This window comes from Oncorhynchus mykiss, chromosome 11 (genome assembly GCF_013265735.2).
Source record: "Oncorhynchus mykiss isolate Arlee chromosome 11, USDA_OmykA_1.1, whole genome shotgun sequence".
Taxonomy (NCBI): Eukaryota; Metazoa; Chordata; class Actinopteri; order Salmoniformes; family Salmonidae; genus Oncorhynchus; species Oncorhynchus mykiss.
The window spans coordinates 82,146,580-82,162,850 of NC_048575.1; the positions used below are offsets into that span (position 1 = coordinate 82,146,580).

The 16,271-nt window shown below is 41.0% G+C and overlaps 2 protein-coding genes and 1 long non-coding RNA gene across 4 annotated transcripts in view; 1 reads left to right on the forward strand and 2 right to left on the reverse strand.

The window, feature by feature from the left end:
* Positions 1 to 3,771: 3,771 nt before the first annotated feature.
* si:dkey-3h3.3 (RING_Ubox and Deltex_C domain-containing protein) lies at positions 3,772 to 10,413 on the forward strand. Of its 2 annotated transcripts, none has more exons than XM_021622258.2 (4): positions 3,772 to 4,738; positions 7,491 to 8,468; positions 8,787 to 9,004; positions 9,709 to 10,413. In XM_021622258.2, the coding sequence occupies exons 1-4, from the start codon at positions 4,715 to 4,717 to the stop codon at positions 9,776 to 9,778; spliced, it is 1,290 nt and encodes a 429-aa protein (XP_021477933.2). In that variant the 5' UTR covers positions 3,772 to 4,714; the 3' UTR covers positions 9,779 to 10,413. The 2 variants fall into 2 exon arrangements, with proteins under 2 accessions (XP_021477933.2, XP_021477934.2); XM_021622259.2 differs by having other exon boundaries at positions 3,772 to 4,584.
* A 661-nt stretch (positions 10,414 to 11,074) lies between these two features.
* LOC118937423 lies at positions 11,075 to 12,664 on the reverse strand. Its single transcript, XR_005034758.1, has 2 exons — positions 12,406 to 12,664; positions 11,075 to 12,368 (listed from the first exon to the last, which is right to left on the reverse strand). It is a non-coding gene; the product is annotated as an uncharacterized LOC118937423 (long non-coding RNA).
* A 1,724-nt stretch (positions 12,665 to 14,388) lies between these two features.
* LOC110535140 (poly (ADP-ribose) polymerase family, member 8) overlaps positions 14,389 to 16,271 on the reverse strand; it is an 84,207-nt gene continuing 82,324 nt past the window's right edge. Inside the window, exon 27 of the mRNA XM_036936522.1 lies at positions 14,389 to 14,977. Coding sequence (XP_036792417.1) covers positions 14,875 to 14,977 — 103 coding nt within the window. The 3' untranslated portion in view covers positions 14,389 to 14,874. The remainder of the gene's footprint in view (positions 14,978 to 16,271) is intronic.

Sequence of the window (16,271 nt, forward strand, 5' to 3'; positions counted from 1 at the left end):
GTAACATAGATATACACTTCATATCTAGTAGATATAGTAACATAGATCTACACTTCATATCTAATAGATATAGTAACATAGATCCACACTTCATATCTAATAGATATAGTAACATATATCTACACTTCATATCTAATAGATATATACAGTAACATAGATATACACTTCATATCTAGTAGATATAGTAACATAGATCTACACTTCATATCTAATAGATATAGTAACATAGATCCACACTTCATATCTATTAGATATAGTGCAGTAACATAGATATACACTTCATAATAATATGGTGAAGTTTATTAGGCCTACTCCTGTAGCAACTGTGTTATTTTGATATAGACAATTAGAAAAGTCTAATTACAAATTATATGTTGTGCATTTCCATATGCCGTCATTAATATAAGCAATTAGACAACTAAGTGTGAAGCCTACAAAATAGCAATATATTGTGCGATGTTGATGTCTGTATAGCCTAGTTTACTATATGATATAAACAAACACACAAAGGACGCTTAACAGAGGATGAACCGTAGCTTATAGTCAAAAAAACACGGAATTATAGCTGCCTTTTCACAACAGAAAACAAGATAATTTTGCTAATGACAATGACAGTTTCATGAACCTTGAATCAAAGTGTCAATGAAAATATTTTCCACCCGTTACAAAAAACAACAACAGAGTCATAACAACAAGGTAATTAGTACGTGTGCCCCATGACATCTCTAGATGGGATTAGTGATGGGTTCTTGGAGGCTGGCTGGCTGTTCTGGGTGACTGTTGTCTCTCTATCCAGTTTATAAAAAGAGAGAGAGAGAGAGAGAGAGACAGAAAGAGACAGAGACAGAGAGAGAGAGAGAGAGAGAGAGAGAGAGAGAGAGAGAGAGAGAGAGAGAGAGAGAGAGAGAGAGAGAGAGAGAGACCCATTGTTTGACACGCGTCGAGGCGAGCCTGGCTTTGGCGCAACAGACAAACAGAGAGACCTGGCTCCAACCAGCGGCTGGAATCCAATGATTCGCCTGGCAACCCTTTTTTTTTGATTCAGCTACACATGGCACCTAGACCTTTATACCGGCATCAATTCCCTTTCAACCACTCGTAGAACAGTATCGATAATTAAACATTAATTTGGGAACAATAAAGCGTTGTTTATTGTGGGTAAATTGTATTCTCCTTTCGTTCCTTTTAGTTGGTCAACACACGCAGCAACAGAGGTCTGTGCACTTGAGATGTTGACGCCATTTAGTATTTCGGATATTTGATTAACTAAATTAAAGCACTTTTCGAAATATAAACCGAATTTCTAAATAAAGCGGATATTATACTTTATAGTTCCCCCATAAGAACACACAGTGAATAAGACAGCTAGGCGTTTCACATGACAGCTAGATGTTTTCCGTTTTCTCCATTTTTTTTAATGTAACCTGATATCAGCCAGTTGGAAATCAGCAGTAGGGCTGTTCAGGATATGGAATTAACTGTGCTGCTCCCTTGTCATCCCTGCCACGAGCCTGTTGGGGATGTGAACTGTGCTGTTCCCGTGCCATCCCTGCCATGAGGCTGTTGGGGATGTGACCTATGCTGCTCCCGTGTCCCGTGTCATCCCTGCCATGAGGCTGTTGGGGACGTGAACTATTCTCTCGTGTCATCCCTGCCATGAGGCTGTTGGGGATGTGAACTATTCTCCCGTGTCATCCCTGCCATGAGGCTGTTGGGGATGTGAACTATTCTCCCGTGTCATCCCTGCCATGAGGCTGTTGGGGATGTGAACTATTCTCCCGTGTCATCCCTGCCATGAGCCTCTTGGGGACGTGAACTATTCTCCCGTGTCATCCCTGCCATGAGGCTGTTGGGGATGTGAACTATTCTCCCGTGTCATCCCTGCCATGAGGCTGTTGGGGACGTGAACTATTTTCCCGTGTCATCCCTGCCATGAGGCTGTTGGGGATGTGAACTATTCTCCCGTTTCATCCCTGCCATGCCGTGCCGCCTGGATGCTCTCAATCAGCATTGCCGTTTTCCCTTGGCAGATTATGAATTGTACTTAATCCTTGTTGGATCCGCCACCGGCGTCCCTCCCTTGGTTCAATATTACTAATGTACATTCTATTGGCTGCATTAGACAGATGTCTAAATCTCCCTCAATCCGATTCGACATAATACTTTCACTGCTATTAAATCCACAGTGGTGTATTGTATGGTGGGCGCTGGGCTGTCTGGCTGGCTGCATAAATGCGTGGGCTGATATTTCGTTCACGAGAGGCAGCAAAGTGTCACATGGGTGTCTTTTTAGTTCTCAATTCAAGTTGTTGTGTTCTGAATGTGAACGGGTCTGTAGAGTCAGCGACTGGAAAGATGCTGTATCCTGCGAGATGCGCAAATCAATATAGAAAGAGAGACACATAAATCTGCCATCATGTCAGGACAGGACGGATCAAAAATAATGCTGGTCTTTTTTTTCCAATCCATGCATCATTTTCATCCGCAGCGTCAGATGGTTGGGTGTGTGTCTAGATGAGATACCCTACCTCGGCTTAAAGTATCTGAATAGGCCTAGGCTACTTATTCACAGATGGTAGGCTAGCGATGTACATACCCGAATGTCCATATCGCGTATGCTTTTGATATCTTTGATTTTAAATTTTTATTATCTTGGATTTTCAATTGTTATTTGATATCTTGGATTTTCAATTGTTAAAACGGCTGAATAATAATTATACATTAATGATAGTAACAATACTTGTTCTAATAATTCATAATATTACAGGCTAATCATTTATCTACAAATCAAAATGAAAAGTTAAAGTAATATGTCTTTAATGTTGATACATATTATTTGGAGATAAATACATGACAAGATTGTTTCATTATATTGTAGCTTATTTATTTAGAAAAAAAGGTGACTGTCAAGAAATATATCCGTTGTTATTTCCATATTCATTATCCAGTATGCAATATAGAGTTACAGTACAATGACGCCATACAAATGAATGGCTAAAATCTTTTTTATTTTGCCAACCAAAATATTTGTTACCGATAACTAGCACATTTTCGGTAACAAGGTACTACACCTTGACATTTGTGCTAAGGTTTTCTCAAGTTCCGTTTGCATTTGAGGTATGACATTGACATAAACAGAAGATTGATTTATATTTTTTGGGGGTATTTTAATGCATGTATTCTTTAAGCACAAAATATTAATTATAAAATCAACTATTGACCAAACATTTAGATGTATTAAAGAATTCACATCCTTTAAATTGAAATATAGTATTTGTTTTCCCTTACAAACAAGTGGTATAAAGCATGTTACATCATTTTATAAATTATTATAATTTAATAGCTAGAATTTTTTTTAAACTATGAAAAAAAGTCTACAGCGCTCTCTAAAATTATTATCACATAGGATGCATTATCAGGATTAAAATGACAAAATACTACCGAATAGAATCACAAGATAACACATTGTTAAAACATACTTCGTGTTATTACTACAATACAGAAATTGCAGAAATTTGAGGACAACACAAAAACAATTTTGAGGTTATTAAAAGACAATTAGTCTTCAACGAATCTGAATAGGCTAAATAAACCTTGAGGATAAAATTGTCCCTTACAAAACTCAACTCATAATCTTTCCGACTCCATCCATTGCAATAGCCCCATGCTCCACAGTCTAAACCGCCCGCGGCATGTATACAATAGGCTACAAACATACATACTGTGATCTCTGTTCCGGTCAGGCAGTCTCCAATTTTTTTTTTTTAGAAATGCTGCCTAAAATCTCTGTGCTCTCGTCTTCTTATATGGAGACTTAATTTAGAGTCTTTCATTCAGTGGCAGTCCTAGTGCAGGTGGCGTGTCTGTGAATACTGCGCCGATTCAATTGCAGAGCCTCACTCTTAGTCGAGTACCGTATCATTAATTTTAAGTTACTGAGAGCACCATATCATTACCGGCCAGAATAGAAAAAGTGTGTCACCAAAACAGCTGATTTGCATACAGAGATCTGTCTCTCAGTGTTGCCAATATAGCGGGTTTATCAGATTTGTTCACTAAAAAATAAAAAATAAATAAAAAAAACATAGATAAGGGAAACTCTCATACAGATCATGAAATATAGTTTCGTGTGATGTTTTGTTTGTGGGATGCTGGTTTATCCAAATGACATTCAATTCTAGCCAATCTAATATGCCAACTATCTTTACCCGAATTTAAAACATGTGTAAGGCTATGTGATTTAGCATTGTAGCGCATCGACGAAATAATCAATGAAAGCAATGTTAAACAAATATGATCCCAGTGTAAATAGAAATGATGACGATACCTGCTGTCACTTCTGTGGAGGACAGCACCATCTCGCTTAAAGAGAAGTCTCTGTGAAGAGTGTATATACAGTGTTCTACTGTCCTCTAGCGGACGAAGAGAAGCGGAGCAGCTGATCTGGGATGAACACAAGAGATCACTCCCCTTTATCAAAACGAAACTAAATGGTTGGACAGTTTAGGATCGGTTTCAAATTTGAAAAATGCTGAATGCGACTCAAGAATAAAACGACGGACATCGATCAAATAGATTGCTACGGTAAAGACAATATAGCCTTGATCATTTGTTTCTATATACTGCAGAAGTAGATTTAGCGAACCCCGGGAACAGGAAAGTTAGTTGGCTCTACCTCATAGCAACGAAGGACGCACAACAACATACTTGCACCATGGCAAATGCGTCATTGAAAGAGGTATGTATGTGTACCCTAAAAATACAATTAAGAAAAAACAACATTCTAATCTAGCCTTAAAACGCATTTAAACTGGCTCATTACATTTCGATCTACTCATTTATGTAATCGAAGATTCCCAAACACAGTGTAACGTTACCGTGTGGATTTGAGTCCGTTTTGGCTCTATCGAGCTCTATGGTCGACCGAAATGGTTCATCGGAGCACTAATATCAGCTTAATAACATTGGAAGTAAATGGACCAAATATGATTTTAATGCTACCATGCTTTTAGCGAAACCCAACCCAGGTATATTGCCTCGTGATAGACTGTAGTTGTTCATCAAAATGCAGGTGGAAACCAGTTTTAGCCACACTGTAAAAAAAAACACCCACCAATCTAGTTGTTTCAACTAATTATTATTAAGTAACTGGTTTCAGTCTTCTTTTTATTTTCTATACTGGACGTTTTGGGCCAAGTGTTACCTGAACTAAAAATATTTAGTTAGGCCAACTTTCGCTCAAATTTGAGAAAACTTCAATTTAAAACGTGTTGGTTCATAAAACTATACATTATTATTTAAGCATCTTAACTAAAAAAAAAAAAGGTAACGTTACACGCGGTTCTTGACCGGCACATAACATTTTCTACTGCTTGAGTTCCTGTTACTCGTATAGAATATTAGCTCAAAAGTGTTGTGGAGCTCCTGCATCTATATATAAACAGTACCGGCATCCAAAATAAGTACCGGAACCGATTTCAGTCCAAGTTAAGCACTGGTTACAAACACACAGTGCTTTTAACATATACACTACCGTTCAGGAGTTTGGCATCACTTAGAAATGTCCTTGTTTATGAAAGAAAAGCACTTTTTTTTGGTTCATTCCAAATAACATCGAATTGATCAGAAATACATTGTAGACATTGTTAAATGTTGTAAATGACTATTGTAGCTGGAAACGGCTGATCTACACAGGCGTACAGAGGCCCATTATCAGCAACCATCACTCCCGTGTTCCAATGGCACGTTGTGTTAGCTATCCCGTGTTCCAATGGCACGTTGTGTTAGCTATCCCGTGTTCCAATGGCACGTTGTGTTAGCTATCCCGTGTTCCAATGGCACGTTGTGTTAGCTGTCCCGTGTTCCAATGGCACGTTGTGTTAGCTATCCCGTGTTCCAATGGCGCGTTGTGTTAGCTATCCCGTGTTCCAATGGCACGTTGTGTTAGCTATCCCGTGTTCCAATGGCACGTTGTGTTAGCTATCCCGTGTTCCAATGGCACGTTGTGTTAGCTATCCCGTGTTCCAATGGCACGTTGTGTTAGCTATCCCGTGTTCCAATGGCACGTTGTGTTAGCTATCCCGTGTTCCAATGGCACGTTGTGTTAGCTATCCCGTGTTCCAATGGCACGTTGTGTTAGCTATCCCGTGTTCCAATGGCACGTTGTGTTAGCTATCCCGTGTTCCAATGGCACGTTGTGTTAGCTATCCCGTGTTCCAATGGCACGTTGTGTTAGCTATCCCGTGTTCCAATGGCACGTTGTGTTAGCTATCCCGTGTTCCAATGGCACGTTGTGTTAGCTATCCCGTGTTCCAATGGCACGTTGTGTTAGCTATCCCGTGTTCCAATGGCACGTTGTGTTAGCTATCCCGTGTTCCAATGGCACGTTGTGTTAGCTATCCTGTGTTCCAATGGCACGTTGTGTTAGCTATCCCGTGTTCCAATGGCACGTTGTGTTAGCTGTCCCGTGTTCCAATGGCACGTTGTGTTAGCTGTCCCGTGTTCCAATGGCACGTTGTGTTAGCTATCCCGTGTTCCAATGGCACGTTGTGTTAGCTGTCCCGTGTTCCAATGGCACGTTGTGTTAGCTGTCCCGTGTTCCAATGGCACGTTGTGTTAGCTATCCTGTGTTCCAATGGCACGTTGTGTTAGCTATCCCGTGTTCCAATGGCACGTTGTGTTAGCTATCCTGTGTTCCAATGGCACGTTGTGTTAGCTATCCTGTGTTCCAATGGCACGTTGTGTTAGCTATCCTGTGTTCCAATGGCACGTTGTGTTAGCTATCCCGTGTTCCAATGCCACGTTGTGTTAGCTATCCTGTGTTCCAATGGCACGTTGTGTTAGCTAATGCACAACTGAGCAAAAGGACAAGTACATTATTATGTCTAGTTTTGAGAAACAGACGCCTCACAAGTTCCTAACTGGCTTCTTCATTAAATAGTACCCGCAAAACACCAGTCTCAACGTCAACAGTGAAGAGGTGACTCTGGGATGCTGGCTTTCTAGGCAGAGTTCCTCTGTCCAGTCTCAACGTCAACAGTGAAGAGGTGACTCTGGGATGCTGGCCTTCTAGGCAGAGGTCCTCTGTCCCAGTGTCTGTGTTCTTTTGCCCATCTTAATCTTTTCTTTTTATTGGCCAGTCTGAGATATGGCTTTTTCTTTGCAACTCTTATGTCCATAGCCTCTTTTTTTTGGTAAGATGCCCAAATGATAATTTCTAATTGAATGAACATATGAGACAATTTGAGTGAACACATGTTTTTAAGTTGACTGAATTTTTTTGCCTAAAAATGTTAAGTTCAGCTAACCCTTTGACTGAAAAGTTGAGTAAACAATTGTATTTATTTATTAGTATTTCGTTGAAAGAACTAGATGCATTTTACAGTGCAGGTTTGGTCAGATAAAGGTCTCGTAATGAGCCATCTGTCATTGTGCTATTTATGTCACACTCATTTACGTATTGAACTCGCTGAATGCTTCATGTTTTTCAGGTATTTTCAGATGTCACTCTCACTGTAGATCCTAACACTTTCAAAGAGCCCAACCAGGTGAAGTACCTTCTCACTGGATGTGGTAACCGCGTTACAAGAACCTTGCACTACGAAGTGCGGGGATCATTTGATGAAATAGAGGACCTGTTTGTGAAGATGTCAAGTCTAGACAGATGTGCCGCCCCCAATCTCAGAGACAGTCCTCTTCGTCACCGACAGCGTCCTCGGTCACCTAGTCCAGTGAAACCAGTGGCGATAGTTGGAGCCGTTTGGGATTTCATCCAACAGAGATGCTCAAAGGAGTTGAAGAGAATCCAAGGGGAAGACGTCTTAATTCGTAAACCTCGGGACAAAATGGTGGTGACCTTTCAAAGCCACGGAAAAGACCCGGTTCGGGTTCATTTCGCCAGAGAGCGCTTTGTCACGTTCTATCAGAGACTCGCTACAGATCTGAAAGTGAAGACTTACAGTTTGGATCCACAATACTACAAAAGCTTGCAGGGACAGTTTCCAGAACTTTTGATTGAAGGAGGCCCCAGTAAAGACAATATTACAGTGACAGGGCGCTACATGCATATTGTGATGTTGGAGGATTTTCTACGGCACGGTTCCAGTTCCCCTGTGACATCACAACGACCCCTGACACCCCAGAGAGTTAGCCCCCGAGCCTCTGGTACTACACGCAACAAGCAATCGGACGACAAAGAATTAGAGTCATGTCCGATTTGTCTGGACACCATTAAAGAGGACAGAAAGAAGACGTTGGCATGTAAACACTCGTTCTGTAGAGGCTGTCTGGAGGAGGCGTTCAAGACCAAACCTGTCTGTCCAACATGTGGGGCAGTCTATGGGGAACTGAAGGGGACGCAGCCAAAGGGCGGGACTATGGCTGTTACTAAGGAACGATCTTCTTTGTCTGGATATGAGAAGTATGGAACAATCGTGATTCAGTACCACATTCCAAGTGGAATACAGAAGGTAAGCGAGTTAAACATTCAAACTACATACAAAGCCACTACTCTACCACGGGCACATATCTAGCAGTGCTGTGTATTTTTTCATCCTTTCCTAGTTTATCCTTTCCTAGTTTCCATCCTTTCCTAGTTTTCATCCTTCCTAGTTTCCATCCTTTCCTAGTTTTCATCCTTCCTAGCGAATGTCCTTCCTTCAGCGAGACGATGGCCAGAATCCCAAGCACCCACCCTTTTTACGTGATCAAGATGCGCAAATCTACACAAAGCCATCTTGCTCATGTCGATCCTCTTCTGTTATACTAATACTGATCTGGTCACATAGGAGGAGCATCCCAACCCAGGTCAGACTTACCAGGGTGCATCCCGTACAGCGTATCTCCCAGATTCCTCGGAGGGCAGGAATGTTCTGGCTCTCCTGAAGAGGGCCTTCGACCAGCGACTCACGTTCACTATTGGCCGATCTTCCACCACAGGCATGGAAAACATGGTCACGTGGAACGACATCCACCATAAAACCTCCAGGAGCGGAGGCACCAGTTGGTAAGTACAGTATGGATGGATGCACTCCATTCTGTAGAACGGGTTACATGTTGCAATGCATGACTTACACGCATAATGAGCTAATTACAAGACATTTTATAAACTGGGTGGTCCGATCCTTGAATGCTGATTGGTTGACGGCCGTGGTATATCAGACCGTATACCACAGGTGTGACAAAACATGTATTTTTACTGTTCTGATTGGTAACCAGTTTATAATAGCAATAAGGCAACTCGGAGGGGGTTTGTGGTATATGGCCAATATACCACGGCTAAGGGCTGTGTCCAGGCACTCCGCGTCGCGTCATGTTAAATCAGCCAGGGGAGGCTGGCTCATAATAATGGCTGGAACGGAGCGGATGGAATGGAATCAAACACATGGAAACCGTATGTTTGATGTATTTGATATCATTCCATCTATTTCGCTCCAGCCATTACCACAAAGCCCATTTTCCTCAATGAAGGTGCCACCAACCTTCTATATTGTCCATATACCACACCCCCTGGGCCTTATTGCGTAATTATAAAGGGGGTTATACATTCTCATAACATGTCTGTCAATGCATTATAACGGCATCATACTGCATTAGATCTGCGAGATGGAAGCGTTACCTTAAATTCCATTATAGGAAGTACAAACTCAAAAGGGGGACAGTCGTTATGAACTTAAGGTTTTAAAAAAAACAATTTTTATGGTTTCCCAGCTATGGATACCCTGACCCCGACTACCTGAGACGTCTACAGGATGAACTGAAGGTCAAAGGAATCTATTGACATGTCATCTGCATGTCACGCAACTACCGATATGCAAGAATGAAGAAAGAGAGGTCACAAATACATGTGGTACACACAGCTTCAGGTTAACTCTTGTGAAATGAAGATGTTTTTTCTTGTTGGGGAAACGTAACAAAATAATGTCACTAAAACAGAAGGGGTACTTAACAGTCACTGATAATCAGAACAAAACAGGTTTTAGGAGGGGTTCTGAAAGACAGTCATGGGCATGGTGCTAACAACACCCACGGTGCTAACGACACCCACCGAGATCTGCCCAAGAAGAGGCAAACAAAAGGCCACACACCAAACTTAAAAGACAGGAAACAAACCAAAATGGTGAGCAAAACAAAAACAAAAAACCAGGGAAGATCAGACAAAGGAATGTTTGTCTAGAAATCACACAGGGATCGGCAACTAAAAGGTGTTAACCCTCCACTTCTGTGAAGACAACTAGAGCACTGGGCTAGCCACTCTTAAATATCACCGAAACCAACTTACCACTAACGAGATGGTAACCAGCATAAGTGTAACACATACTAACGAGGTGCCCCCACTCAGTGTGCCCTACGTGCCAACGTGCTAAAAAAAAAAAAAACTTGACCAAATTTTTATTTGTAGGCTGTCACTCAAAAGAAAACAACACTAAGAAATACACTGAGTTTAAGATGTAATAAAATTACAGAAAAATAACCCCCCTTCCCCCCCCCATCTCCCACTCACAGAAACCATTCAGAGTAAAGAACCCCCCATCTCCCACTCACAGAAACCATTCAGAGTAAAGAACCCCCCCCCCCCCATCTCCCACTCACAGAACCCATTCAGAGTAAAGAACCCCCCCCCCCATCTCCCACTCACAGAAACCATTCGGAGTAAAGAAATTAACAAATTGTGGTTTCTTCTTTTAATTTATTGAACATAAACAAGTACATAAGCTACTATTTTCATAACTTGTAAAAAGCCCCCCCCCCCCAAAAAAAAGCTGAATTCATTTGAAGAAAAAGCCATAAAAACTGAATACAGAAAATATTTGGCCTTGTTGTTGTGACAATATATTCAGTATGTATTGTTATATTACCATTAATTCATGTCTATAAGGCACCAAATGATAAGTAGCATAATAACATAATACTTTAAAAAAATTAAATAAAATACAAAAATCATCCAGATAAAAGAGATCAAAAATCCAAGTATACCACTGACCATCATATACATCTCCAACTGATTAACATTTCCTGTGAAATATTTGACTTAAGTTTGTACTTTTGAGTTGCTTTTAAAAAATAAAAAAAAATGTTTATGTTAATTGATATTCATGACGTCATCCCTTGGTGCACTTGATTTATGTGCTTCCAGTTGCAACAGTATACCCTTCTTCATTAGATACATGACACTGTGGTACTGCTAAAAAAAAAAAAATGGCAAGATAGCCTTATAAAATGTCAGTAATACAGATTATGAACAACGTGTTAGTAACAAAACGCCTTTGGAATCTTTAATAAAACCAAAGTCAAGAAACCAACGTCCACCTGTGTGCTGATCCGGTTCGTGTTACTATTCCAACGACCGGTATTTAAAACAATATTCATGTGATTTGGCCACTGAATTATGGAATACAAAACGAACAACGTGTTGCTAAATTAACTCTCCGTCGGTGTTTATATTTGTTACAATAACCTGACGTATATTTAAAATGGTAAAATCATTAGTCATTCATTTTTGTTTTATTAAAAAAAATAATATATAAAATAAAATAATATATGACCTGTTTTTTACAGTACTGTTTTTATTTTTGCTAGGAAACTTAAGACTTGTATCATGTACAGAGTGGTTGGTGTCCTCTATGACCAAATGTTGACTTTAAACTAACATCCATTCTTAGAAATATATAATTTACAATTAACACACGGGTTAGAATACATCAATCTGAGCTCTGATTGGTCATTGAAATCACAGCAATATATATATATATATATATATATATAAACAACAGCAGCGAACACCAATGCTTTATATGTATAGAACAAAAGGAAACTATTTTAAAATGTTATTTTAAATTGGCGTGTCGATTATACAATCCACCCATAGTTTTTAAATCAAAAGTACAAATATCAATCTGAAATGTTTTATTTTATATTTGAAAATAGGTGTTGGAACTGGTTGTGAGTGGTACGTAACTGTGTGAATTGACAAATGTATCACATCCATACTGTAATATGTATCTATTCTTGACTGGAATCAAAGTCTTCCCCATTGTAAAACCAGTAGACCCCCCCCCCTTATAAAAGGAGAAGAAACCAATATATACATTTCTTGTTATGATATGTGAAGGAAATGGATCTACTTTCCTAAATTAACACAGCATACATTTCTGCTCATTTTTGTGATGACATGTCAGTCAAGGGTCTTTACACCAGGGTCAGGGTCCGAACGGCCATTTTGGGCTATGCACCATTTAAAGGCAATGTTACCACGATCGAGGAGATGGCCTAAGTAAACGCTGCAGATGTCGGCCTCGAATGGGAAATCACCTTTAAAATGTCAACTGCACTAAAATGCGGATCGTCCGCAGTCCTGATTGAACCCTGACCTTAATGTTGATTCTACTCAATGTCTTGAATCCTGACCTTAATGTCGATTCTACTCAATGTCTTGAACCCTGACCTTAATGTCGATTCTACTCAATGTATTGAACCCTGACCTTAATGTCGGTTCTACTCAATGTATTGAACCCTGACCTTAATGTTGATTCTACTCAAATGTATTCAATCCTGACAATGTCGATTCTACTCATTATTTTGCTGTGTGCCTCAGTCTACATGGAATGGTTACCAATATAACGTATATACACACACACACACACACGTTATATTGGTAACCATTCCATGTTATATATACACAGTACCAGTCAAAAGTTTGGACACACCTACTCATTCAAGGGTTTTTCTTTATTCTACATTGTAGAATAATAGTGACGACATCAAAACTATGGAATCATGTAGTAACCAAAACAGTGTTAAATAAATCCTTTGCCATGACAGCGTTGCACACTCTTGGCATTCTCTCAACCAGCTTCATCTGGAATGAATTTCAATTAACAGGTATGCCTTGTTAAAAGTGAATGTGGAATTTCTTTCCTTCTTAATGCGTTTGAACCAATCAGTTCTGTTGTGACAAGGTAGGGGTGGTATACAGAAGATAGCCCTATTTGGTAAAATACCTATTTGGCAAGAACAGCTCTAATAAGCAAAGAGAAACGGCAGTCCATCATTACTTTAAGACATGAAGGTCAGTGAATACTGAAAATGTCAAGGAATTTTAAAGTTTAAAGTTTCTTCAAATGCAGTCGCAAAAACCATCAAGCACTATGATGAAACTGGCTCTCATGAGGACCGCCACAGGAAAGGAAGACCCAGAGTTACCTCTGCTGCAGAGGATAAGTTCATTAGAGTTACCAGCCTCTGAAATTGCAAGCCAAATAAATGCTTCACAGAGTTCAAGTAACAGACACATCTCAACATCAACTGTTCAGTGGAGACTGCGTGAATCAGGCCTTTATGGTCGAATTGTTGCAAAGAAACCACTACTAAAGGACATCGATAATAAGAAGAGACTTGATTGGGCCAAGAAACACTAGCAATGGACATTAGACTGGTGGAAATCTGGCCTTTGGTCTGATGAGTACAAATGAGATTTTTGGTTCCAACTGCTGTGGCTTTGTGAGACGCAGAGCAGGTGAACGGTTGATCTCTACATGTGTGGTTCCCACCGTGACGCATGGAGGAGGTGTGATGGTGCTTGCTGGTGACATTGTGTGATTTATTTAGAATTCAAAGGCACACTTAACCAGCATGGCTACCACAGCATTCTGCTGGTTTGGGCTTAGTGGGACTATCATTTGTTTTTCAACGGGACAATAACCCACACACCTCCAGGCTGTGCAAGGGCTATTTGACCAAGAAGGAGAGTGATGGAGTGATGCATCAGATGACCTGGCCTCCACAATCACTCGACCTCAACCAGATGCTGTCCAACAAATCCCAAAGCAGAGTGAAGGAAAAGCAGCCAAGTGCTCAGCATATGTGAGAACTCCTTCAAGATTGCTTTTCCAACATTCCAGGTGAATATGGTTGAGAGAATGCCAAGAGAATGCAACGATGTCATCAAGGCAAAGGATGGCTACTTTGAAGAATCTCATAAAATATTTTGATGTGTTTAACACTTTTGGTTACTACATGATTCCATATGTGTTATTTCATAGTTTTGACATCTTCACTTATTCTACAATGTAGAAAATAGTAAAAATAAAGAAAAACCCTGGAATGAGTAGGAGTGTCCAAACTGTTGACTGGTACTGTGTGTCTGTACGTACACACACACACACACACACACACAAAATAATAAGGTGGGAAATAAGTTGTAGTTTTTTAGGTTATGAACCAGTTGTATGACATTAAGAAACAGTGCATGTCAACACCTTCAGTATACATTGTACTTTAAAAAGGTACAACTCTATAGTAAACCAGGTCAGATGGATGGGACCATTTTCCTAGACAGGAAGGAACTTTTTCCTAGACAGGAAGGACCTTTTTCCTAGACAGGAAGGACCTTTTTCCTAGACAGGAAGGACCTTTTTCCTAGACAGGAAGGACCTTTTTCCTAGACAGGAAGGACCTTTTTCCTAGACAGGAAGGAACTTTTTCCTAGACAGGAAGGAACTTTTTCCTAGTTATTTTTCCCCGAAAAGGCCCACTAGCAAAAAGTCTCAAAATATTCACCAAAGAGTTACCGTTTTAAACGTTCTCTACAAAAAAATGAAATCGTCCCAATCAGTCAAACAAAGACGTACTGTGTCTTCAGGAAAAGCAGGATTCTTCATAGTATTTAGAAACTTAGCAAAAATGTGTTCTTCCCTCGAGTTCTGTTGCGTTTCAGTTGTACATGTGTGTGCTGAGGTTTCAAACTTTGAAGTTGTTTGTGTGTTCTCTGCGTTGATCGGAAGGAAACACTTGGTACGACGGGCCTCCGCAGCTCAAAAAAAATCCAGCTTTGAGCTGAGAGGTGGAGGAGGAGAGGCAGCAGTATTGCTGTGTTGTTCATCCCGTGGCAGTCTGGTTGCCGATGACTCGTAGGATCTCTCGATGGATGCCAGCGTCTTGTGTGTTGATGCTCGTATCCCCCACCTGACCATCTTCATAACTGGACCAGAAGAAGAATCACACAAGAACACCACTTCTCAGTACCAACCCCCCCATAGAACATAATTCCCTGAGGGAACTCCAGCTATTAATAAGACTCTTGTAAAATGTCAAACGTAAATGTTTATTCACTTGTATTATCAAATACTGGTATGTGTTATTTCTTTAACAGACCACTTTGATAAACATCCATTTTCTGTAAAGGACCTTTAACCCCTAGTCTGTTACCCTAACCCCTAGTCTACTACCCTAACCCCTAGTCTACTACCCTAACCCCTAGTCTACTACCCTAACCCCTAGTCTTCTACCCTAACCCCTAGTCTTCTACCCTAACCCCTAGTCTTCTACCCTAACCCCTAGTCTTCTACCCTAACCCCTAGTCTTCTACCCTAACCCCTAGTCTTCTACCCTAACCCCTAGTCTTCTACCCTAACCCCTAGTCTTCTACCCTAACCCCTAGTCTTCTACCCTAACCCCTAGTCTTCTACCCTAACCCCTAGTCTTCTACCCTAACCCCTAGTCTACTACCCTAACCCCTAGTCTTCTACCCTAACCCCTAGTCTTCTACCCTAACCCCTAGTCTTCTACCCTAACCCCTAGTCTTCTACCCTAACCCCTAGTCTGTTACCCTAACCCCTAGTCTTCTACCCTAACCCCCAGTCTACTACCCTAACCCCCAGTCTACTACCCTAACCCCCAGTCTACTACCCTAACCCCCAGTCTACTACCCTAACCCCCAGTCTACTACCCTAACCCCCAGTCTACTACCCTAACCCCCAGTCTACTATCCTAACCCCTAGTCTGTTACCCTAACCCCTAGTCTACTACCCTAACCCCTAGTCTACTACCCTAACCCCTAGTCTACTACCCTAACCCCTAGTCTACTACCCTAACCCCTAGTCTACTACCCTAACCCATAGTCTACTACCCTAACCCCTAGTCTACTACCCTAACCCCTAGTCTGTTATCCTAACCCCAGTCTACTACCCTAACCCCTAGTCTGTTACCCTAACCCCTAGTCTGTTACCCTAACCCCTAGTCTACTACCCTAACCCCTAGTCTACTACCCTAACCCCTAGTCTACTACCCTAACCCCTAGTCTACTACCCTAACCCCTAGTCTGTTACCCTAACCCCTAGTCTACTACCCTAACCCCTAGTCTACTACCCTAACCCCTAGTCTACTACCCTAACCCCTAGTCTTCTACCCTAACCCCTAGTCTACTACCCTAACCCCTAGTCTACTACCCTAACCCCTAGTCTGTTACCCTAACCCCTAGTCTGCTACCCTAACCC

What these genes read in the sequence shown, in the direction of transcription:
- si:dkey-3h3.3 (XM_021622258.2), top strand. Translation starts at nt 4,715, where the DNA reads ATGGCAAATGCGTCATTGAAAGAG. An exon ending in CAAATGCGTCATTGAAAGAG is followed by an intron (nt 4,739 to 7,490) that starts GTATGTATGTGT and finishes CATGTTTTTCAG; the next exon opens with GTATTTTCAGATGTCACTCT. An exon ending in AGGAGCGGAGGCACCAGTTG is followed by an intron (nt 9,005 to 9,708) that starts GTAAGTACAGTA and finishes ATGGTTTCCCAG; the next exon opens with CTATGGATACCCTGACCCCG.